The sequence below is a fragment of the Bufo gargarizans genome, chromosome 4 (genome assembly GCF_014858855.1).
Source record: "Bufo gargarizans isolate SCDJY-AF-19 chromosome 4, ASM1485885v1, whole genome shotgun sequence".
In the NCBI taxonomy this organism is placed as follows: Eukaryota; Metazoa; Chordata; class Amphibia; order Anura; family Bufonidae; genus Bufo; species Bufo gargarizans.
Genome location: NC_058083.1, coordinates 523,112,220 through 523,138,777, shown reverse-complemented (window position 1 = coordinate 523,138,777; position 26,558 = coordinate 523,112,220). Strand labels below are relative to the sequence as shown.

The window sequence follows — 26,558 nt, the reverse complement described above, 5'->3', positions numbered from 1 at the left end:
TGAGACGCTACACAAAAGATCGAAAGCCATAGAAGCCAGAGATAAGCTAACCGTTTTACGGAAGCAACTGACTGACCACTTAAACATAGGTCATGCGAAAACGTATCAATATTCGCAGTTTCGCTTTTATTCCCATGGAGATAAGGGCACTAAACTTATGGCCTCCCTGCTTAAGCAAAGGAAAGACTCCATGTACATTGCGGGAATCGACACTAAGGATGGCAATACCTTACACAAAACGTCAGACATAGCCAATGAGTTCCAAAAATTCTATAAAGGCTTATATGGCCTCCCGGAGGAAGTAGTTGGATCCTCGGAGGGAAGAGACTCCCTCATAGATAAGTTTCTTAGCCATATACATTTGCCCACCCTGACTGAGGAAGAGAGCCAGGCGCTACTGTCACCTGTCACTGAGGAAGAGGTGGCTAAATTGCTAGGTTCCATGCCACATGGGAAGAGCCCGGGTCCAGACGGCTTCCCGGTGGGATATTATAAAAAATTCTCAAACATACTGAATCCCTACTTGGCTGCCTGGTGCAATGAGCTTCTGACAGGTTCCCAGTTGCATAAGCAGTCCCTAGAAGCCACAGTTACTATCCTTCCCAAATCAGGAAAGGACCCCAAGCAATGTGGCAGTTATCGGCCAATTTCGTTGCTAAACGTCGACATTAAGGTTTGGGCGAAACTCCTAGCGACTAGGATTAGTGTTCTTCTTCCTAAACTCATAAACCCTGAGCAAACGGGTTTTGTCCCAGGTAGAGAGGGCAGTCACAACTCATGTAGAATCCTGTCCATTATGCAGTTAGCTCTTAAAAAAAAAACCCCACTGGTTATGTTGGGTGTGGACGCGGAGAAGGCCTTCGACCGGGTTAATTGGTCCTATATGATGCGTACGCTGGAAAAATTTGGTTTTCCCCAGCAGTTCAGAAGCGCTATTATGTCACTTTATGGCGACCCCAGCGCCCGGATCCGAGTTAATGGCACGTTGTCGCCCCCTTTTCCTATAAGAAATGGGACGCGGCAGGGCTGCCCGTTATCACCTGCTTTGTACATTCTCGTAATGGAAACATTGTTACAAGCTATTAGGGAGCATCCTGACATTAAAGGTGTTAAATTGGAAAATAGCTCCATCGAACACCTTAATGCGGCATATGCTGACGACCTTCTGGTCATGGTATCCAACCCGGTCGAGGCCTTCCCGCGTCTGCTGGCTCTGTTCGAGCAATACGGTCAAGTGTCTAACTTCAAAGTAAACCATACAAAGTCAGAGGCTATGAACGTATCCGCTCCAGCCCATCAGATTAGCCTGCTCAAATCCTCTACTCCTTTTATATGGCAAACTTCTCACCTGTCCTACCTGGGTATCAAGCTTCCTTATAGATTGGATAAATTATTCCAACTAAACTATGCGACATTGTTAAGGGACATCCAACAACAGCTACACACCCTGCGGATTCCATATGTATCATGGATGGGCCGGAAGAATATGCTGAAGGCATTCATCATGCCGAGGTTGCTATATGTGATGCAGATGTTGCCTGTCTTTCTCCCCTCTTCCTTCTTTACGCAAATAAGACGACTTTTTAGCACGTTTCTTTGGAGGGGGAGGGGAGCGAGACTGGCGCATCGCACGCTGATATTGAGGAGGACCCAGGGCGGTATGGCTCTGCCGGATGCTCAATTATATTATAATGCCACTCATCTGAAGAGATGGTTGCAAATTCACGCCCCGTGGTCCAACATTTTGGGTAGAGAATTGGAAATTGCACAACTAGATAAGAAGCAGAGAGCCGGTCTGTGGGGTCTGAAATCCTCTTCACTACACTCCCATGTGTTGCTCAAAGGTACAGCTGCTGTTATTAGACAATTGAACAAAGACAAAAGTTTATTATCTGCACCGTCACCCTTGATGCCAGCTGACCTTGCCCCGTTCCTAACTAGGCCTAAGGCAGATACTATATCACAGACGTGGAACAAAATGCGCCCTTATACAGTAACAGAATTCCTAGAAGGGGCGTCAGGGGCTCTTTGTGATCAGCACCCCATAAATAGTGTCCTGTCAACCTGTAACTTTTTGGACGCCATTGAATTTAACTCTGTTAGCAAGTCCCTTCTAAAAGACAGACAAGGCAAGACTGAACCCACTTGGTTCGAGAAGCTGTTACATTTAAAGTCCCCTCCTACGAAATTGGTCTCCAAACTGTATCTAGCACTTAACACACAAAACCCTGTAGGGATTCCTCATTATCTGAAAACCTGGGCTACGGAGCTGGATTTAGAATTCTCCGAAACGGATATCTTGCGCATACACGCGCACTCACACGTGTTCTCACGGTGTGTAAGAGTACAAGAGCACTCATACAAGTTATTGACCCAGTGGTATCACACCCCGAAACAATTATTTACTAAGGGACTTAGCAACTCTGACCTGTGCTGGAGGTGTGGGGAGGGGAGTGGATCACAGACGCATATATTCTGGTCATGTCCGAAACTACGCGAGTACTGGGAGGGAGTATCTGCATCGATAGATAGTATTATGCATAAACATATTCAACTATCCCCAGAACTGGTGCTTCTCTGGCTGCCCACGCCTAGCTTGTCTCCATCCAAATCAAACTTACCTACACATCTAATTCAAGCTGCAAGGCTTCTAATCCCACAGAAATGGCTTAGTGATGAACCCCCTACGCTGCCACATTGGGAAGCAAAGGTGGATCAGATATGCAGAATGGAGGAGCTGGCTAGCTGGGAGATCAGACGACATGACAAATATCTCAAATTATGGACCCCATGGTTGACACATAGGAAACAAGAGATAGACCCCCAGACTCCAGGAATGCGGGGATAGCAGATTAGTCAGTAGCCTGATTTCTGTTCATACTAAAATTTTAAAAGGCTTAGCAGAGAGTATACAGACGGAGCTGATTGGAAGACGTGTGTATCGCGTGTGTGCAGGAGGGTCTCTCTAGGGAGACCTCATTATCCCAACCCCCCTTGTACCCCAAGTTAATGGACTGTTGTCCGGTTCAGTTAGGAACTTTGTGTTTTCTGACATTAAAAATGCATGGTAGATATTTGCATTTCACTTACCTATGCAGGACATGGGCGCATGGTACATGAAGGGTATTGTGCACATAGGGAGCAGAGCGTAAAAGCCTCCGCAAACAATCAACACTGGATATCACTTAATGGCGTGACCTCATGTATTTTGTATACTTCTGCTTGTCTCCCATTACACTGTATAATTTGACTGTGTACAGCTCTGTCTTGCATGGCAGAATGGATGCTCAATGGTTGTGTTGAAACCTTTTGCTTGCTTACCAATAAAAAGAAATTTGACAAAGAATATAACTACTATGATACTGCTCCTATGTACAAGAATATAACTACTATAATACTGCCTCCTATGTACAAGAATATAACTACTATAATACCGCCTCCTATGTACAAGAATATAACTACTATAATACTGCTCCTATGTACAAGAATATAACTACTATAATACTGCTCCTCCTTTATAAGAATGTAGCCATTATATTTCATTCTTGGGCAGTGTTACCAGTATGAGGTATCTATAGATAATATATAGTACTGACCATGGCACTCACCTCCTCTGAGATCTGAAGATGCAGCAATATATGCGAATGTATCGAGGCTGATGATGTCTATAACAGGACTCACCACGCGAGTTGGATCCTATAAACACAGAAATACATATATATCTATTTTTGGTTTGCACTTTTTGAATTTTACCATAATTCCCCTCAGTAATATTGCAGTGGAGCGGTTCTCACCTCTTTCACTCTTTTCAGCAGTGGAGGGAGCCAGTCCTTATTAACTTCACAGTGACTGTCCAGAAAGGTGAGCACTCCGGCTTTAGCAAGCTCCGCCCCTCTAACTCGAGATCGAATCAAACCTGCTTAGATACAAGTTACAGTGATCACTTACACAATACATTTAAAGGAACAGTAAACATTATGTCAGCAGGTGGGTAATATACAGGAGGTGAGTCCTATAGAAAGAACTCATGATATGGAACAACACTACAGTCCGCCTGCTCCTAGTCTTACTGTAAATGGCAAATAATGGAACAATAGTAACCTTCACTGATAGTGTTTATTTTTATGGCATTCACTGAGCAGTATAAATGTTATTTTAATCCACGAGTCATTATGATTATAGCAAAACCAAATTTTGTAGTTTTTTTTTAAAATTACCTTTGCATAATGAAACTTGTTTTTGTGTTGCTGCATGCGAAGACCCATAATTTTTTTTACCCCCGATGTAGCTTTAAAAAGGCTTATTTTTTGTGAGGCGACTTTTCATTCAATTTATTCAATTTCATATCAATTATATTATTTTGATTCACTTTTTTTTTTACATAGGATTTCTTTTAGTTTTCCATGCACTTTATTTCAAGGGATTTTTCGATATAATAATAAAATTTGTTTAATCTGCATTCAGTACTCCAAACACTGCATATTTTTGCCACATATACCAGTTGGTCATGTTTGTACTTTCTTTCCCCTGTTCTCAGCATCACCTAATCCTGAGAGGTTGTTAACATGCAGAACTTCCTGTTATTCATCAGCTTCCTGTTGGGTTTTCTAAACAATCCCAGCATGCTTTACTGTATAATTCACAGGACCTTCTCTGCCTGACACGCTGTTGTCTCTGCAGTAGTCGCACCACCTACACCTTTCCTCTCCATGTTAAGTAGGCAGAGAAAGTCCTGTGAAACATTACAGGGCAAAAAACTAATCAGAAAACATGTTGAAAACAGGAAGTTCTGCATGTAAACATCCTGCCAGGATGCAGTGATGCCAAGAGCAGGGGAAGAAAGTGCTGAGATGCAAAACTGGTACACAGGGCAAAAGTACAAAGTGTTTGTGATATTCTAGGCAGATGGAAAAAAAATGAATTAAGGAAAAATTGAGTCCCACTCAATAATGCTTCCTCTCTTAGTTAGTTGTCACCATCAGGAGCTATATCCAACACCAGCCATCGCAGGAATGTGCCAGATGTATATAACATCTGACACCTGCTGAGGACAGAGGGGGCAATCGCTTCTGAGCCCTGGTCATCCCAGCACCATAACAGTATGGAGTGGTCTAGGGTAAGGAGAATGCCAGCAACTGTAAGCCAAAAAGTTCAGACCTGAAGACAGTGGGAGGTAAAAGGGAACAGGGTTGTCAGACTTCAGCCCTGCTCAATGTTACTACCTGCTAACAACAGCCTATATAGAAAGCAAGGGGAGACCAACAGCGCCACTCCTGCCAATGGGTTGTGTCTGGTATTGCAGCTCACTTTCATTGAGTTGAATAAGGTAAATCTGCAATACCACCAGGTGTGGCACTGCTTTTGGTAGCAATAAGCCATGTTTTTTCTAATCCTGTACAACCCTTTAAATTACATCACCTCACTAGATGTGGTGACATCATCAGTGCCACCCTGAAGGCCCTGGGTTGGCTCCGGAGTCTTGTACTGTTGGACTTTTTTTTACAGCCTCTCTCTGCATAAGCTTTAGAAGATTAACGTCTCCTGGGCTCCGGGTAAACAAGAACGAGACCCTAGCGTTGGCCGTGTATTTACCGCAGGAGTCTCCCTGCTCTGTATGCATCGTGTTGTCTTTTGAAGACATGACTGGGGAAGGATGAAACATAACGCGCGCAAGATCATAAAAGTGAATTTAGAATTCAGAACTTGGAGAGTTCACAGGCGATGTGCACTTTTCGGATGTACTCCGGGGTCTCAGCAGGATTCTCGGAAGAAGAGATTCACCGCTTTCAGCCAAACCATTTGTAACGGAGATTTACAGTACCATGTAAATGGCATAAGGCTAGAAATTACGACTCCATACTCGACATTTCCAGCAGGCAATGAGAACATAAAACCTCAAATACTATTATTGGCACAAATACTGATATGAACATCTATTGTAGGTTCCAAAAATGTAGTAGTCCTGGTCTAGACTTTATCATGGGCACAAGGGGTAATAGTAGCCCATCTGGCAGGAGCATGCGCTATAATTCCCTGGCACCAATAGTGAGATTATTCAGGAATTAATATTATGTGGGCAGAGTATGGCACTGGGTGGTGATATTATTGAGGCACAGTATGGCAGTACGACCCTCTACACACATTTTGCCAAAGGGACTTCCCTGGTTCCACCCTCACCATAGTTTCAGATGCTTTTGATTAGAATCAAAGAACCCCCCCCCCCCCCAGTAAGTGAGCTGGGAGAAAACAATCTGTAGCCAATCGAGATCATGGAAATTACAGCAGCAGAAGAGGAGTGAGCTGATTTTGTTTGAAGGCAGTGACCTGTCTACAGATGCATTGCCAATTAAAGGGGTTATCCCATAAAAATCATCACCCATCCTCAGCATAGGTGACAAAAATCAGACCAAGTATTCCACTAGGGGTTAAATAGAGTAGTCCCTTTTCTGAATGGAGCGGCTATGCACATTGTCGATCGACAGCTCCATTCACTCCTATGGGCTGATGTAGACAGCAATCCATCAGTCCCATGTAAGTGAATGGAGTGGTGGAATGACATGGGAGTCATGCTCAGGATACTGGGGGGTCCCAGTGGTCCTATGGATAGGTGATTAATCATTTACATAGGCTAACCCCTTGAAGTTATGGGTACAGGTGACAGGGTCAGTGTCTTGATGCAAGAAGGGCAATGGAGACTAGTGGGATATCAGACAATGAGACTTAAGCAGAGCCTTCAGCAGCTGTTTCTTCATATTTACTGTTACTTTTTTCCCCTTACTGTTCATCCCCATTTAAACATGGACCCCAAGGACAATGCTGCTAACGGTGTGTCCTTGAAGAGCACTAGATGCAAGCATGTTGCATATTTGGAATTTAGATCCTAGAATTTTGAATATTCTGGCTCTAAATGCGCAGTTTGCAACACGAAGAAGCATTGCAAACCTGGAGAGAGGCTTAGACCTCCCTGTGCAGGCACTGACTGGGGTCAGTGAAAGGGAGGTGGGAGGAGGAGGGCAAGATCAGGACTTCGGGGTCAGTAGTTGGGTTAATGTTACAAGAAGGGGTAGAGGGAAAAGTGCCAGGGAGGCTAGTCCTGAGCTGGAACGCCCTAGTAAATATGCCTGCTTGGCTGATATTAGGGATGAAAGCCGAGGGCCAGCAAGACTGCAGCAGGGCGATGGTCCCATCAACCAGGAGGATAACTGCTATAAAAAGGATGGGAAGAGGAGTGCAGCAAAGGTCAGACAGATGCTGGTGGTAGGGGACTCGCTTTATTAGGAGGACAGACAGGGTCATCTGACGCCGAGACTGTGAATGCCAAACAGTGTGTTGTCTTCCGGGGGCAATCCCTCCGACTAGTGAAGAAAATCTTCAGAAGCGTCAAGGATTCTTTACTGTAAGAGCTGTAAATCTGTGGAATAGACTTCCTCAGGACGTGGTCACAGCAGTAACAGTGGGAAGTTTTAAAAGGGGTTTATGGCTCTTTCACACCTGCGTTCTTGTCTTCCGGCATAGAGTTCCGTCGTCGGGGCTCTATGCCGGAAGAATCCTGATCAGTTTTATCCTAATGCATTCTGAATGGAGTGAAATCCGTTCAGGATGCATCAGGATGTCTTCAGTTCCGGAAAGGAACGTTTTTTGGCCGGAGAAAATACCGCAGCATGCTGCACTTTTTGCTCCGGACAAAAAAACTGAAGACTTGCCGCAAGGCCGGATCCGGAATTAATGCCCATTGAAAGGCATTGATCCGGATCCGGCCTTAAGCTAAACGTCGTTTTGGCGCATTGCCGGATCCGACGTTTAGCTTTTTTAGAGTGGTTACCATGGCTGCCGGGACGCTAAAGTACTGGCAGCCATGGTAAAGTGTAGTGGGGAGCGGGGGAGCAGTATACTTACAGTCCGTGCGGCTCCCGGGGCGCTCCAGAGTGACGTCAGGGCACCCCACGCGCATGGATCACGTGATCGCATGGCACGTCATCCATGCGCATGGGGCGCTCTGACGTCATTCTGGAGCGCCCCGGGAGCCGCACGGACTGTAAGTATACTGCTCCCCCGCTCCCTGCTCCTACTATGGCAACCAGGACATAGCGTCCTGGCTGCCATAGTAACACTGAACGCATTTTGAAGACGGATCAGTCTTCAAATGCTTTCAGTACACTTGCGTTTTTCCGGATCCGGCGTGTAATTCCGGCAAGTGGAGTACACGCCGGATCCGGACAACGCAAGTGTGAAAGAGGCCTTAGATGAATTCTTAAAAGTAAACGACATTAATGCTTATGAAAATGTGTAGAAATCTGAGTCTCACTTCCTTCTGGGATTCTCGTCTCCACCTATCCCTTGGTTGAACTTGATAGACTTATGTCTTATTTTTAACCTTATTAATAGAGATGAGCAAATTTCTTAAAAGTTCGGTTAGGCTGATTCGCCAAATAAAAATAAATCACATTTTTTTGTAAGTAGCGGGTGCAGTGACAGGGAGCTGCAATAGCGCCGCCCCGTCATTGTACCCCTCAGATGCCGCGTTCATACATGATCGCGGCATCTGAGTATAAAATCAACAATAATTATTTTTTTTTTTAAACTTACTGCCTCCATTTGCTCGCAATGGGCCGGCCGCCGTCATCTTGCTTGAAGATCTCAGCCGAAATCCTGTGCGGCGCGAAATTTCACCATCACGCCGGCTGGCGTGGTGACGTATGACGTCAGCGTGATGATGTAACCTCGCGCCTTACAGGATTTCGGCCGAGATCTTCAAGAAAGATGGAGGCTGGCGGCCCATCGCGAGCAAATGGAGGCGGTAAGTTTGAATTTTTAATTTTTTTTATACTATTTCAGGTTAAATCGATTCGCTGACACGAAGCACGAGGAAATTCGGCTTTTAGGCGAATCAAATTTATCCTGAAATTCGGATCAAATTCCACTTTGTGGGATTCGATTCGCTCATCTCTAATTATGAACTGTGTAACTATGTAAGAGTGTGTGAGAAGGAGAGCAGTGCGTTGTTCTAGGGAGGGCAATGACCCGTCCTCTGATGTGATGATGTTAGTGAAGACAGGAAAGTGTCAGGATGTGAGGAGGGGAATGGACACAAGAAGGAGGTCACAGACTGAGAGTTACATAGGTTAAAAAGGACACAGGAACATCAAGTTCAACCTTTCTCAGATCAATTAGATGAATTATACCTATTTATGTTGTTTGCCATTAGATCAGCCTCTTGCCCTGTTTTAACTGCGGACATAAAATCTGCCATTACCACCTCTGGGCAGGAGGCATTCATAGTGCGACTGCTCTGACCACCATTTACTAAAAGTGTCGCACTTTATACTGTCTAACACTGCAACTCACAGACTTAATATCAGAGAGATTTATTACTCTGGCGCATGGACGTTAATAAAATTTGAAATATAATTCCTGCGCCAGATCTACGCTATAAATTCATTCCATGCACCAAAAATTTCTCCATGCGTCAAAAAATTCTGCCTTTGTGCCAAAAACACTGTCTAGTCTAGGTGTACACCACCTATAAGTTGGGGCCATTTTACTCCAAATTTCTGAAGCACCGAGGCACATTTAGAACATACCCCTGTCCTGTGATGCCATGCGCTTGTCAGAAGAGGCATAAAAAGCTTAAAACACTTGATCAATGCAAGGCATGCACATCATTTATTTTTCGCATAAAATACGCAAAAAAACTGGCACTGGCATAGTACCTTGTGAAAGAAGCAAACTCCTCAGCAGCACAGAGCATTTCAGGAGAGGAGTGTGTTGATCTTTTGGGAGGCTGTGACCTGTCCACTCATGATGATGTTAGTGAGGACATGACTGCAAGTGATAGGGGCAATGCTATTTCTGCAAAAAGGGGGGGGGGGGTAATAATTTTTTTTAAAAATCTGCAATATTTTAATAATATATTTATTCAGTTCAGTATAGTGTATTGGATACATTTTGTGTTTTGTATGTCCGGGTGTGCTGTGGTTCTATGTAGGGGTAACGAGAAGGGGAGTATACACGTAGTCAAAAATATGGAGCCTGGGTATTTTGCTAATCTCAGACTCCGGTCCAAGGGCCGCAGCAGTTACCCGTCTCTGCCAGTGATTGGTGGACCAGGCGGTCGAGTCTGGAGCAGCGGGGGCGGGGGATGAGTCAGGTGGTATATGTATAATTTGCTAAATAATTCTGATAATTTACCAAAAGAAACAAAAAAAATTAAAATCATCCGTAAATCTAGAAACTGCAGGAGCCCGAAACAAACCCAACGTTCCCTCGATAAAGCAGAAGCCACAAAAATGACACTTGGCAGGGAAAAGGAAAGACCCGGAGAGGCCTCCATCATTTTGATAACTAATTTAGCTCCTTCCACAGAGGAGAATCAGACTATGAATTTTAAAGAGATTCCGATGCGCTTTACTGCACATCTACAGCAACAATCTCCCACCATCGCAGGAAGTTCCTTTCAAACTTTCTTCGCTCAAAACACTGATTGAATCAGCGACGACCAAATGAATACACATTGGATTTGGAGATGAAGTGATGCGCACAATAGGTTTCATCCGCCGGCGCGGCAAGTAAAGATCTTGTGTGATCACATGATGCTTTGTATGGAATTGTAAAATATATGAAGGTAAAAACCACCATATGTGTCATATTTAAGACTATACACATCTAAGGGCTTGTTCACATCACCGTTACGGCTTTCCGTTATAACATGGTTATAACAGAAAATAACGGAATCCATAAGACGGAAATCAGAACAGAAACCTTTAGAGGCATTCCGTTTTGATCGATCATAATAGAAGTCTACGGGCAAGCATAACGGATCCGTCTGGTTTCCTGTCGACAGAACTTTGTTTTCCGTCCAGCATAAGGGAAAACAGGCGGATCCGTTATGCTTGCCCATATATTTCTATTATGACGGATGAAAACGGAATGTCTCTAAGGCTGAGTTCACACGGGTGTTGCGGAAAAAGGTGCGGGTGCGTTGCGGGAACACGCTCGATTTTTCTGCGCAAGTGCAAAACATTGTAATGCGTTTTGCACTCGCGTGAGAAAAATCGCGCATGTTTGGTACCCAAACCCGAACTTCTTCACAGAAGTTGGGGCTTGGGATCGGTGTTCTGTAGATTGTATTATTTTCCCTTATAACATGGTTATAAGGGAAAATAATAGCATTCTGAATACAGAATGCATTGTAAAATAGCGCTGGAGGGGTTAAAAAAAAATTAAAAAAAATTTAACTCACCTTAGTCCACTTGATCGCGAAGCCGGCATCTCCTTCTGTCTTCATCTTAGCTGTGTGGAGGAACAGGACCTGTGGTGACGTCACTCCGGTCATCACATGGTCTGTCACATGATCTTTTACCATGGTGATGGATCATGTGATGACCGGAGTGACGTCACCACAGGTCCTGTTACTGCACAAAGCTAAGATGAAGACAGAAGAGATGCCGGCTGCGCGATCAAGTGGATTAAGGTGAGTTAAAATATTTTTTATTTTTTTTAACCCCTCCAGCGCTATTGTACTATGCATTCTGTATTCAGAATGCTATTATTTTCCCTTATAACCATGTTATAAGGGAAAATAACAATGATCGGGTCTCCATCCCGATCGTCTCCTAGCAACCGTGCGTGAAAATCGCACCGCATCCGCACTTGCTTGCGGATGCTTGCGATTTTCACACAGCCCCATTCACTTCTATGGGGCCTGCGTGGAAAACGCACAAAATAGAGCATGCTGCGATTTTCACGCAACGCACAAGTGATGCGTGAAAATCACCGCTCATGTGCACAGCCCCAAAGAAATGAATGGGTCCGGATTCACATCACGCATTGCACCCGCGCGGAATACTCGCCCATGTGAACTCAGCCTAAAGGTTTCCGTTTTGATTTCCGTCTTATGGATTCCATTATTTTCTGTTATAACCATATAACTGCCTGCCGGAATCCTCTGCCGCAAGTGTGAAAGTAGCCTTATTCAATAGTACAGTACATGGTTCAATAGCCAAAGAGGCTATCTGATTCCTGTATTTGGTATTTATATTTAAAATGTAACTCCTTTAAGAGCAACAAACAGCCCAAAAATAATAAAAAAATAACTTAAAAATAACAGATGGTCTGTGAAGGTTCTCATTTATCCAGGTCATGGTATATCGGTAAAGAATAAATCAAGGCAACTGGACGTACTGTAGATTTCTTGAAACCGTTTCTCAATTCTTAAGCTCGTTGGAAGAACAAGTGAAACGTTTTCAAGAAATCTACAGTACGTCCAGTTGCCTTGATTTATTCTTTACCGATAGATGGTCATATGTTAGTAGTTTAGTATTCCCCTACTTCAGTTTTTTCTAAGCCTTAGGCCTCATGCACACGACCGTTGTGTGTTTTGCGGATCCACAAAACACGGATGGCGTCCGTGTGCGTTCCGCAATTTGCAGAACGGCACGGACAGCCATTAATATAACTGCCTATTCTTGTCCGCAAAACTCGGACAAGAATAGGACAGGTTATATTTTTTTTGTCCTCAGGGGTACTAGAGCCTTGTTCTGGAGGAAGGTATGGATCCTACAAATATGCCTTGAATGACTAAGATGGTAATACCCCTATAAATGAAAATGCAGCCAATTGTTTCCAAACCCCTCCATAAACTCTGCAATAGTCTGCATAGGAGATGGTCCTTCTTTTGGATAAGCATGGAGAGATTACTATTTCCATTTGGAAGCAATGGACTGTATGTAGACTTAGCTGTGCCCCCTTAATGACTAGAGCAGGAATCCTCAAACTGCGGCCCTCCAGCTGTTGCAAAACTACAACTCACAGCATGCCCGAACAGCCTACAGGTATCAGCCTACAGCAGGGCATTGTGGGAGTTGTAGTTTTACAACAGCTGGAGGGCCGCAGTTTGAGGATGCCTGGACTAGAGTATAGGAAGCCAGTCTCCTGCCCAGGTCATTCCTCCAGAATTTAAAATCTTCTGCTCTTTATGATATCAGTAGGGTGTTATATGTAGCACCTTCTTATCTACTGTACCATGAGAAGTCACCTGAAAGCGCCTTGCTTTCACTAAATATGGATACATTTTACTTGTAATACCAGGTGTGACCATATGGAGTGCTGTGAAGAAAAAACACATCCAAGAACAAAGTAATTATTCAAGCACATGTGTGGAATACTCTATGCTGCCATCTAGTGGTATTCCTAGAATTTCTGATTGGTTGCTGTGAAATATAGTCCATATGTGTCACTCATTGCAGCTGCAGCAGGAAGCGGAATCCATCTCTTGCCGGGATGATATAAGGACAGCATCCGGCATGACTGGATTGATGATATATACACATGTCACTTCTGTTTACATGCATAATTATTACTTTCATTCCTGCTGGAAAAATTGAATTTTTGCCGTCTAAACGGTTTTACCCAGAGCTCAGTAAGGCGGCGACAGCTTTGATCAGGTCTGTCTATGAATCATCGGCGAGCACTCGGCTTCCCAGTCATGACAGATATGCATGAGATGTGTTATAGGCATCTACTCCTCTGATATTAGAGGTGGTACAATCCACGGGTAATGTCGGGGAGGCGGCACCGCTCCATTAGAGTCAATGTAGCTCGTTAGGCGAGATTTATTCTCAAACACAAAGGAATTGATTTTATATCAGGAGCCGGATACTGACTGATTACCGCCAAAACTGTAAGAGGAATAACGCGCTGAATATTACAGCGATCCTTAATGCAAATTTCCAAGATAATGAAACAGATAACATAAGGAATCATTCATGACTAATGCAAATAAATAGAGAGAAAAAAAAGACAATGCAGCAGCACTGCAAATAAAGTACAATAATGCCATAAATTATAGAACACATGGTGGCCATTAAGGCACATAACAGGTAAGATTTAGTGTTAGGTTCCTGTCTTATAGAGATCGCCTTGACGCTGGCAGACGGGCCCAAATAATTTTGTACAAAATGTATTTGCCAATAATCTCAATTTTGCAACATAAGCGTAGCATCAGCACCAGAATGTAATTATGGCATTATTGTACTTTATTTGTGTTTACAGGGTGCTGTTGCAGTGTCTTTTTTTATTTGTGTTTCTAGCCATGGCAGCGTGCACCTGCACATTTGGATGTGCTGACTGACCCCCTTTTTTTTGCAGTTGTACTGGAGCTGGCGGTGTGGCTGACTCCAGTTGGTCTTGCACCCCTGACTAGCCTGTCTGCCCCATAGGCTGATTTTAATTAGAGTAAGTATAAAGCTGTAGCCTGCTCTCATTGTACTTATTGGAAGCCATTTGGCAGCAGGAGAGGTATAGAGTGGGCTCAGCATGCATGTTGGCACCTGCATCCCTGGATTTAATGGAGCTCGTTATGGCACCAAAAATGGTAAAAAGCAGAGTGGACCCAGCATGCATGTGGAACCTGCACTCCATGAATTTTATGGTGGCCATTAAGGCACATAACAGGTAGTATTTAGTGTTAGGTTCCAGTCTTACAGAGATCACCTTGATGCTGGCAGACTGGCCCAAATACATAAAGCAGATTATACCTGATCAGGTTCCGGGGTTTCTGTCACCAAATACATATTTCTGTAAAATTTACACCTGCGTTCTGTGACTACTAGGGGGATCTGTACGACGAGTCCCTGGTTTTCCAGTTTTATAAAAATATAGTTTTAAGGCTACATCCACCTTTACAATTAATTTTTTTTCTATTTCTTTAGTGCATCTACAATAAAAAGGGACCTTTAAAAATCATCTTGTACCGTTCCGTGTATACAGCTCCTATGCAAACCTATGTTTCTCCATGGTTACACAACACACAAAGCTGGCCATACACATTGGATAAATGTTGGCCAACCCCGATGATTTCTGTGGGACGGGTTAAAGGGGTTGTGCCACCTCAGATACTGGTGGCATATCACTAGAATATGCCACCAATGTCACAAAGGGTGAACGCGGCAATCTCTAGAACCTGGCTCCCAAATTGAAGGAGAGTACATTGCACCTGCGCAGCACGCTTTCTATTAACATCTAGGGGAGTTTCAAAAGTAGACGAGCAAGCGTGTAGCGGCTATTTTCGGAGGTCCCATAGAAATGAATGGAGGGTGCAATGCGCAATTGAGGCCACCGCTCCATTCACTTCCATAGGACCTCAAGAAATAGCTTGCCTATTTTCGGAACTCCTATAAAAATGAACAGAGGGCGCCCGCGCATGCGCTGTGTGCGACTGCTCACTTTGGGGGCACCGTTCTAGAGATAGATGCCGACCACAGAGGTAGGACCAGGCAGCACCAGGTAGAGGCAAGCGAGGGGCAGCAGAAGGGCCATTGGCTGAAGGGAAGGGGTTAGCTTAAGAAATTGGCATGGAAGGGAGAGGCGTTGTTTGAGTTTTGGCCTCAGGCAGCAGAAAGGCTAGGTGCACCCCTGGACCTGCACCTATCTAACACTAGTGGCATAGCCTAACGATATGTCTGAGATGAGACAACCCCTTTAACCATCTAAGGTGTAAAGGGGCCTCCCAACATTTTAATACGCCTGATAATTCTGGTGGCCACCATCAGAGATGTATGTCTGCAGTTAACCCTCCTCTCCATAAAGAAAGCACATCATGCAAACCGGACCAAACTGAGGTTGCATGTGCGGGGGCCAGGAGAGACAGCTATGGGCGAAGGAGCATTTGGTGGACGCAGCTATCTCATATATATGGTCGGCCTTACTCCTTTACCCCTCTTCTGGTGTCCGGTAGAAAGAGTGGAGTAACACACGACTACAGTATCAGACTACATAAGCTTTGTTTGTAGTCTGTAACCATGGAGACACATAGATCTCTAGAGGAGCTGCAGTCACAAAACAGTAGGAGATTTTTTATCTCCTACAAACTATCCTTTTCTATTACATTTTGAAGGTACTCTTAATCTTGGTATCATCCAGCATGGCTACCATTTATAAACCCCATCTCAAACCGCAGCCATATAGTGTTGCAGCTGTACTGACATTGGTTGTCATCCAGCTTTGCCAGGAACATTAACTTTAGGGGTAAATAACTTTCTGAGGAGCAGATCTGTTCCTATAAAATATCACCAGGTCGTTCTGCATTTTGCTGCTCTGAGCTTATCAGCTGCTCCCAGCACATCTTCTTTACGCTCCCAGCTCCTGTCCATTAATGTTATGTCTGTCGATGGGTCCCCCGATAGGCCCGTACCTTCCCTCTGGTCGTTGCGTAAGCACTTCACTTTCGGTAACTTGCAGAGAAGCCGGCAGTCATCAGCTGTCAAAGCAGAAAAAACTGTTAATAGAAAAGCTCTGGGTTATGAAAAGTCCAAGGAAGAAAGATTTAGGTCAGAGCCGAGGAAAGGATTGAAACATCATGTGATACAGATCCTATGTGTACACGGAGCATTCAGAAAGTCTTCGGACCCTTTCACTTTTCCCACATTTTGTTATGTTCCTCCTTGTGCTAAAATAAAAAAGGTAAATGTTTTTTTCCCCCTCTTTCTGCACTCAGTATCCCATAATGAGAAAGTGGAAACAGAATATTAGAAATCTTTGCTAATTTATTGAAAAGGAAAAACTAAAATCTTGCATTGACATAAGTCTTCAGCCCCTTTACTCAGGACATAAGTCTTCAGCCCCTTTACTCAGGACATAAGTCTTCAGCCCCTTTACTCAGGACATAAGTCTTCAGCCCCTTTACGCAGGACATAAGTATTCAGCCCCTTTACGCAGGACATACTTGAAGCCCCTTTGGCAGTGATTCCAGCCTCCAGTCTTCTTAGAAATGATGCCACAAGTTTAACACCTGGATTTGGGGATTTTCTGCCATTCTTCTCTGCAGATCCTCTCAAGCTCTTTTAGGTTGGATGGGGTCCGTCAGTGAACAGCCACTTTCAGGTCTTTCCAGAGATGTTTCCTTGGGTTCAGGGCTCTGGCTCGGCCACTCAGTGACATTCTCAGAGTTCCTGCTCCTGTGTTGTCTTGGCTATGTGCTCAGGGTCATTGTCTTGCTGGAAGGAGAACCTTCAGACCAGTTTGAGGTCCAGAGCTCTGGATCAGGTTCTCATTAAGAATATCTCTGTACTTTGCTTCATTCTGCTTTCCCGACACCCTGACCCGTCTCCCTGTCCTCGCAGCATGATGCTGCCACCACCATGCATCACTGTAGGGATGGTATTGGGCAGGTGATGAGCGGCGCTTGGTTTCCTCCAGAAAATAATGCTTAGAACTGAGGCCGAAAAGTTCCATCTTGGCTTCATGAGACCAGGGAATCTTGTTTCTCACAGTCTGAGGTCCTTTAGGTGCTTTTTTGCAAACTCCAGGCGGCTTTCATGAGCCTTTTACTGAGGAGAGGCTTCTTTCTGGCCATTCTGCCATAAAGCCCAAATTGGTGGAGGCTGCAGTGATGGTTGACCTTCTGGACGTTTCTCCCATCTGCACACAGGATCTTTGAGGCTCAGCCATAGTGACCATTGGGTTCTTGGTCACCCCTCTTACCAAGGCCCTTCCCCCACGATTATTTAGGTTGGTGGGACAGCCATCTCTCGGAAGAGCCCTGGTTGTTCCAAATTTCTTCCATTTAAGAAGTATGGAGGCCTCTGTGCTCTTGGGGACTTTCAGTGCAGCAGAATTTTTTTTACCCCTGTGGCTGTGTCTTTCTAAATCCTGTCCAATCCACTGTAGTTACCACAGGTGACTCCAATCAAGATGTAGAAACATCTCAAAGATGATCTAGAGAAATGAGAGGCCAGAGAGACAAATGTCAAGTGTCATAGCAAAGGGTCTGAATACTTACGTCCATGAGAAATTTAAGTTTTTTCTTTTTAATAAATTAGCAAACATTTCTAAGATTCTGTTTTCATTTTCTCATTATGAGTTGTTGAGAGCAGATTGATCCGGGAGAAGGGTCTTGTTTTTTTAATTTTAGCACAAGTCCGCGTCATTACAAAATGTGAAAAAAGTGAAAGCGTCTGAAGACTTTCCGAAAGCACTGTACATTCTTATCATCCAAATCACACATTGCAGCAATGAGACCTTATGCTGGGAGTTGTAGTAATTGCAAAGGTGTACACAGAAATCTGAGGGCTCCGTAACAAAACTAAGAAAGGGGCATACAGAAAAATGTGCAACTCCTTATTTTTTTATATAGAGCACCAAATGTATTTCATAGTGCTAGCTAATTATATTCTGACTTCATGCAGTGGCCACTAGATGGAGCTCACTGTCCGTGGATTGATACAAGCTAGAGATGATTAGTATCATTAGCTCCTCCCCTGTGAGAGGCTGTCCCCACAGGTGAAGATGCGCCCACCTGCACTGTCAATCTTTTGGTTTTGCCGCTGTTCAAAGTAGTGGTGCAAACATAGAAGCGCAGATTCGGGTGCAGCAACTGGGCATGTGCCACTACCCATAAGGGATAAGAGTAGCGTCGCATGTGCAGACACTGCTCCCGATGCCGAATGAGTGCCTCTACACTTGCAGTGTGTAACAGCGGTTGCTGTGCGCCGCTGTTCCCCTGCTTACCGCCGCAGTCCTGGGCGCCGTGTTCAAAAGTGATCTGTGGCCAGTGCTTCCCATTCACCGCTGCAGTCCTGGGCTCTGTCTGTGTAGGTACTGTGGTTCTGAGATCCGTTCCACAGTTTCCTCTCAGCCCTGGCTACAGCATGCTTGCTGCTTGTTTCCTGCAGCACTTCCTTAAGAGACGGCGCGTGTCACTTCCTGGGCTTTATGGGGTCATGTGACCTCGCTGACCAATCCTAGCCCTTCAGCTCATCTATAGGTGGCTCAGCCCCCTTCCCAGATGCCTCAGTGTCAAGGTCCTTGTGCCCTGCTAAGGTTCCTGATAACCACTTGTGTTCCTGGATTGTGCTACCAGTCTGATCCCTGCCTGCTTGTCTTGACTCTCCTGTTACCGACCCAGATTGCCTGACCTGTACCTGTGCCGCTTGCCCTGACCTTTTGCCTGTCTGACTACGCCTCTGCCTCATCCTTCGATCCTGCGCTGTTGCTCTTGGTAACGACTTCCCTGCCTCGTGTACCTATCCTCCTCAAAAGGTAGCGAACTGGTGTTGCCCTCAGGAAAGTCTATCCTCACCATCAGGGTACTGTGAAGATCCAGGGGTTTACTTAGACAACGCCCTTAGAGGAGGTAGGCACAGGCAGAAATTAACAGGGCTGTGCTAGATACCTAGACCTGTGGCCACTGGGTGTTTCTTCACCCGTGGGGGCAGCCACTCACAGGTGAAGGGCTCCTGCTAATGAGATGAATAGATCTGCTTATCTATAACAGAAACAGTGCGCATTAAGCTCTTAAGCTCCCCCTAATGGCAGCACCAGGTAGACAGAATTTTTATCATGTATGTCTCTGCAGAGGATTCGGAGCACTGTATCAGGAAAACAAAACCCTGACCAATAAGAACAAAAAATGATACTGATGAAAAAGTTAAGGGTCACTAACACACTAAAGGCTCATTCACACGACTGTAGGCCATCTGTGCCAATTTTGAGGACCGCATTGACTTGAATGGGTCTGCAATCCGCAAAATACGGCACGGAGTGGAGGCATGCATCGGAAGCCCACAGAAGCACTATGAAGCACTTCCGTGGGCTTTTGGGTCGGCTCTATACTGGAAAAGAACTGATCAGACATATCCCCATGCCTTCTGCATGGAGAGTAATCCGTTCAGGATGCATCAGGATGTCTTCAGTTCAGTCATTTGGCAAAAGAGAGAATCGTAGCATGCTACGGTTTTATCTCCGGCGAAAAAAAACTGAAGACTTGCCTGAATGCAGGATCCGGCATTTTTTTTCCATAGGAATGTATTAGTGCCGGATCCGGCATTCAAAATACTGGTATGCGCAGACTGAAAAAAAGGTGAAAAACATAAATGCCGGATCTGTTTTGCAGGATGACATCGGAAAGACGGATCCGGCATTTCAATGCATTTTTTTGACTTATCAGGCATTTTTAAGATTGATCAGGATCCTGATCAGTCTTACTAATGCCATCAGTTGGCATACATTTTGCCGGATTTGGCAGGCAGTTCCGGCGACGGAACTGCTTGCCGGATCACTATGCCGCAAGTGTGAAAGTAGCCTATGAACTCTAACAGCTGAGTTGTTTGTTACAATTGTATCCAGTCTTGACAATCTTCAGGCTGGACTCCAGATTGATACATTTTATTCCCACTGATACATTGTAACAAACTGTCAGGAGAGGAGAGAGATGTGGGCTGTGGAGGTGTTTGACAGGTGTGAGAAGTGTTAATGTAGACTTTTCCCATTCACTGACAGCAACAATAGATCTTGAAAATTGTGAAGAATTGAAACACCGAGTCTATTAGTAAGCTGCATAAGCTTTACCAAGGTCAGATCTTATATAGGGAGCGTCAATGGCGCAGTGCCTTACAGTCCATGACAAATCCAGCTCTGCTACATCTCTAGGCTACCTATAAAGGATCCCTGTCTATATGCCTTCCAGCTCCCTTTCTGAAACAGTCACCCGGCACCTCGTGAGGAGGCTGATATTACACTGCACAGGCGTTCGGCAGCTGATGACAGTCGTATCGTACATTGCGGATCTCCATCTGCTTCTTCGACGCTCTTAATAGACAGAGAAACCGATTCTGGCAGATGTCACAGCGTCTCGTCTCCGCATGTGACTGCAGAACATTACACTGGAAATGAATGCGACACACGCGTCCCACCGCTCTCCAGCATGAGGGGGGTTTTATTATATCTGAAGATCAGTCAACAGCCACCATGCAATGATGCTGATGAGAGGACCCCATAGATGGTGATGTCACCTGCCATATACTGTGAGGAGGTGATGGTGTCCTGTATACATACTGGAGGACTGAACAGAGATGTAGCAGAGCTGAATTTGGAGCTATTGGGAAGGCCAATGGAGGGCCAACAGGATCCTCAGCCAAGGGCCCGGCTTAGTGCAGACCCATGATGCATTTACGAAAATGTAGGCTCCTCTTTCCGAATCGGCAGAACTTGAAAAGGGCAGATGATAAGTCCACTCAGAATGGAGATGCTACAGCGGGATACAGTAGCTAATCACGCTTACGTGCCGCGGAAACTCTGCAGCACGGCAATTTCTGGCACAGATTTGTTGCAGATCTTCCTCATCGAGTTCAAAGAGGAAATAAAGCACTGCAATGAAATCTGCAAGGTATGCATTGTTCTGGAGTTTGCTGAGGATTACTGGAGGGTCGGCAGCAAACTCTGCAAAATCGGCATGATTTGGTGAGGATTTCCCTTGCAGATTTGCACTCCCAGGATATATAGGAGCCTTTTCCTGAGGAGGTGCCACACCTGCCACCTGGGCAAGATGTTAGATAAAGAGGAGCAACTTTATTTAAGATGTGTCACATTCTTCCCCAAGGCCGGGGGTAACTATCAGCAAGCACAGCAGCATACTGCAAAGAGAGTCCTCGGGTATGGATGATACTCACTTCTCCTCGCTCCAAGGCTGCTCTCCTGCACTTGGTTCTCTGATTTCCACACGTGGCTCTGCCCAGTTGCTGCCCAATGGAATTTAAAGTCTACAGACACCTTATGGGCAATTTGTTTATGATTAAATTTTACTCATTTTGGGCAAAAAAAAACAAAAAACAAACATTTTTTCAATTGGTTTTTCGCTAAAATTTTCAGCAGTTTTTGTGATACGTGTGGTTAAAAATCAGTTCCGTCAGCTAAAGGGCTCCTATAAGGCCTTATCTCTGATCTCCCGACCTCCTAAACACTAATTATAGCTAAACTCTTATAAAACTGATAAGAATATGGCTTAAATGAGCGTTTATGAGGTCAGGAGATCAGTGATAAGGCCTCACATGAATGATTTTTAACCACATGTACCACAAAAACCTCTGGACATTTTTAATCAAGACCAATTGAAAAACTGATATTTAGCACAAAATGAGTAAAATGCAATCATGCCCTGAAGGTGTTCATAGCCTTTAAAGAAAACTGTCCCTTGCCAGGTTAGCATCCCGGACTATCACTACTCCTTATAATTGGTACCTGGTACCTTCTCTGAGCTTGGCTCTGCCTTATGGGCATTGTAAATTTTGGATTACCCCAAGCACTCTGGGCCTGCCTGTCTGTATTATCACCATATCTCTGACTGGCATTGTCAGTGGGGCATATTCCACCGATCTGCTAACCAAGAAAGTCCATATTACCACTGTGGAGGGGTCATGGGGCACTGTGCACACCGCATTTGAGCCTTCCATCAGAAGTATATGTCAGGAGCGGATTCGCCATGTGTACCTCCGATGAGGGGCTCCAATGTATCCCACTGTAAAGGCCTACATCACCCATTGACTCCAATGTCCAAAAAAAGCTATACCGCGTGGAATAAGTTTCTCTCTCATCATCCCAGCGCATGAGATTTGACATATCAGGAGTTTCTCACCAAATACGCCAAACATGGTACCTGGGCGCAGTCTACGCAAAGCTTAAGGAATCATTCCGGATGAGTGTGGAGGAAGAGGGAAGAAACAACGGATAATGGGAGGACCAAGAGGCCATGAGGAGAGGGAAGAACCCAACTGGTTGACTCATTGATGCTCGTCATGTCTTTATGGAGCTCCATTCCAGGCTTGACTATGGGGACCCTTGGATGCTGGCGGAGAATCTGGCAGAGGTACAGTACCATGTATTTTGAGGTCTTCAACATGGGACCTTGTCATGGCAAGTGACGGCAGGATTTAGTGTCATCTGCTGAGTGCTGGGAATGAAGGGCCCGCCGTCTTCTAAGGTGACTTTTCACATCACAGTGCCGTTGCCCTACAGGTGAAGAGCAGGTACTGCAATCTTCTTCACATGAATGGGTGGTGATCCACAGAACAGGAAATGGCGCTGCGCAGGGAATACGTCCTTTTGATCAGTGGGGGTCCCTGTGATCTCATCAGAATGCCCCTTTAAATGTTGCCATATCTCACGGATATTGCAGCAGCTTCAGCTCTGTCATGGTAGGGAGAAGGATGAAAAAGTCCTCCACCCTCACCCGACGAGTCGCTCACTGACAGAAGGGTTCATTTACTTTCATGACTATTGAATACAGAATTAAAGGAATTAAAGAATCCATTAAAACTTATTAAACTCATCTATTTCTACCGAGAGGATTCTCCGGGGCCATCAGTCACCGATGTCACATCAGCTCAAAATCCTGTACTTCAGGCTCCTAATGGCCTCGGGTTTATGCAGGATTTCCTCCCCGGGTCCCTTGGGGGCCGTCACTCGCTGCTCGGTCTTCATTCCTCTTTATTGAAGCTTTCGGCTTATAAATTACTCGTCAGATTCATGGCCGCTTCATTAGGAAGTTTCATGCCCGGATGGAAGAACGACCATTCTGCCAAAAAGGTCCCACTGAAGGCTTCTAGTTAGGGCTCCTTAGGGCCCATCCAGGCTAAATATGTCCATGCCAAAGAGGCACCACGAGGAAACAGCCTCCCATTGGGGAGGCTGTGCAGCCAATCTTGCTGACATGTCCTTTCTTGTGGCGGTCGCAGCCATAAACCGCGGCCTCCCATTGAAAACAATGGAAAGTCATCTCCAATCACTTCAACTCAATCTGAACAGCCTCTTAGAGTTGGTCTGGCCAACTAGAGGGCATATAGTAGGGGGCTCATCAGTTCCATTCCCCCGCAGTGGGCGCTAGGGCTACATGGTGCTGTCTACTCTTAAAGGGGGTTGTGCCACAAAACATATTCTATATTTTTCAAACCAGCCCCTGGATCTAAATACTTTTGTATTTATGTCATAAAAAATGTAATATAGCCACTGAGATATTCAATAAAATGTATCTGTATAGCGCCACCTGCTGTTTGTTCCTTATTTTTTGTCCGTCTCACTGAGCTGGTCGAGCATGCTCAGTTTAAATCTTCAGCTGCCACCTGCCATATGTTCTGTTAGAGTCTGTGTGTCACGGTCTCGGTGGTGTTCGCTGTGACACGGTTGCCATGCATGCTGGTTGCCAGGGGCAACGTGTTGTTGTTGCAGCATGTAGATGTCTCCTCCATTCTCATGGGTCCTTTCCTGTCTGGTGCTGGAGGGGTTAACTACCTGGCTGGGTATGGCCACAAGGTGTTCATATTGCCTGTGGCTTTCAGGCTGGAGATAGTTGTCCTCCAGCCTTGGTGTGTGCTGGAGTTATGCTCCTGTCCTGGATATGCCATCTTTCCAGTGTGAGGGCCACCTAGTTGGACATCGATGTCACCATGTTGTCTCCCCTATATTCCCTCTGTCCTTTTCTCATCCTCACCTGCTGTCTTGTTTGGTGTGGTTTATGTTATGGGTGTGTTATTTTGTCTAGTTTGGTGTTCCATGTCTGGTATGTTTGGTGCTGTAGTCCAGCATGGTTGCTAGACATTTCCCCTGTCTGTGCCTTCGGAAGAGGGCTCCAGGGTTCCCCGGAGTGGGAACTAGAAGTCTGTATGCAGCTCTGTCTGGGGCCGCCATGCATCCCCTCTGCTTGGAGCTCCAGGCAGTAACTGGTGTGCTGGATACCTGTGTGTGGTTGTTGGTACGGTGTCCTGTATAGTGTGTGGGAACCAGTACTTATGCATGGGTTCCAGTTGTGGTGGCTGCGGCAGGTAAGTGTGTTGTTCTGTGTGCTTACCTGCCGATCCAGTTGCTGTATACGGTCTCCACTTTTTCCTGGCATCTAGGCCGGTCGAGACTCCGGTTCATCCGTGTATTGGAAGAACAGGTCGTCTCCCCCCCTGCTCCTATTTGAGGGATTACCAGGGCGACTCAGGGTCTTAGGTTCCTGGGTATGAGCTAGGACTAGGGTGAGGATTAGGGATGCATTAGGAGGTGACCTGCTCCCTGTTCCTGGTATCCAGGCCTAGTTGCTGCCTGGTTTACCTTACTTTATACGGTGGGGAGTTTCCCCCACTCCCCACCGTGACACTGTGGCAGTTACAGGGAGAGAGGTGCAGCAGAAAGGACACCCTCCCATGAGCTGCCAGGCTGAAGATAATCTAGCAGAGAAATTGGAGCAGGGAATGTGGAGATCTCATGTGAGGTACTGGGTTGGTTCTGGCTTTGTTAGAAAGAGAATGCCATGTACTGTCTATGTGATGTCTTTTAATTTTTTACACCAATCATGGGATAACCCCTTTACATGCCTCCAATTTATTAACAGAAAACACAGGTAAGTCTGACACGGACTACAATTCATTAGTTAGTGATACCTTATGGGGGTTCTCCCCTTTGAACAATCCCTCACAATAACAAACTGATCTGCTGGGATCAGAAGTGATCAGCTCCAACCTGTGGGTCAGCTAGTGTTCATTTTCCCAGCAGTGCCACCACAGGGGAAGTGAAGTATTACACGTTTCCGGTCCTCCAGAGCGAGAGATAACCTTGGTACCTGATCTCCATTCTGGCTAATAGTTGGGTCCTGGCAGGGGGTCCCTGTCTATGAATTTTATGAAGAGGTCAGATGAATATAGGCCCCATTAGACTTACAGTTATCGCTGTAGTCGTCCACTAATATGATTTCATAGATGAGGTGCATAGGTGTCCGATTCAATACACTGCAAAAAAGACACAAAATAAATCAGGTGAAGGTTCGTGGTCCCGGTTTGCTTCATTCACAGACATAGAGAAGTAGGTGATGTGCAATGAATGGAGTCTACAGGTGAAGAAGCCTTTGGTGTAACATTTACCGTTCACGGCTCACATGACTACTGTATCCCGTTTTCCATGCGGGTAAATGGAGATGTGTGTCCCAATCCTAGACCGTGATGCAATGGCGTGCACTAAAGTCCACTCCCTCTGTACGGACCTCAGGAAATCCCTGAGTAATGTAAACTGCGATACACTAAGTGTACGTTCACACGGTCAGGTTTTCTGATGCAGTATTGGAAGAAAAAACAAAAGTGATTTACAAAAAGAAGAGAAGTTGATTTTCCTCTGAAACTGCATCAAGAAACCTGACCGTGGCCACAGCCTCGGTGCTTAAAATGCTTGCTGTCAGTGAATGGAAACATTCTAGTCGTCATTCAGAGGCTAAATGCTCCAGTCCTTCTCCCACAGCTGAGGGTTTGTTACAATGTACCTGTTCAGGCGGTCCTCTGAACTAAAGACTGCAGCAGAAACCCTCTCAAGGACAGATTTGAACAAACCCTCAGCTGTGACAAGCATTGCTTCAAGCTTCTAGATTTAAATGAAAATGTTCCCATTCACTAAAAGCAAGCAGAGATCTTGAAAACAGTGAAACAATGAAAGTGGTAGAAATGTTTCATTATTCAGCGATGAACGTGTGAAAATGAAAGGAATATGATTGTTTGCTATAAAGCCCATTGACCCTATGACAACACCTCGGACACAGGGCAGGAAGCGTTGTCAGAAGGCATAAATCATCTTCGATTTTAACCCGAATACACAGAATTAAGGTCGTACTGTTTTTTTTCCACAATTTTAACACAAGTTAAAAGGGATTTACTAGGTAAACTAGTAGAGAGTTGCTGCAGAAAGGACACACCACCTGAGATGTGACAGGGAGAGAGCTGCTGCAAAAAAGACATGCATCCTGAGATGTGACAGGGAGAGTTCTG

General features: G+C 45.2%; 1 protein-coding gene across 2 annotated transcripts in view; it reads right to left on the bottom strand.

Annotated features, from left to right (window-relative positions):
- The window catches only part of GALNT14 (polypeptide N-acetylgalactosaminyltransferase 14), a 417,279-nt gene that overhangs the window by 68,700 nt on the left and 322,021 nt on the right, over nt 1-26,558 (bottom strand). Inside the window, exons 4-7 of one of the 2 annotated variants that reach the window (XM_044292046.1) lie at nt 25,468-25,535; nt 16,190-16,255; nt 3,795-3,919; nt 3,609-3,696 (exon numbers count right to left, since the gene is read on the bottom strand). In XM_044292046.1, the coding sequence (XP_044147981.1) occupies nt 3,609-3,696; nt 3,795-3,919; nt 16,190-16,255; nt 25,468-25,535 (347 nt within the window). The remainder of the gene's footprint in view (nt 1-3,608; nt 3,697-3,794; nt 3,920-16,189; nt 16,256-25,467; nt 25,536-26,558) is intronic. The other variant, XM_044292047.1, reaches the window with a different exon arrangement.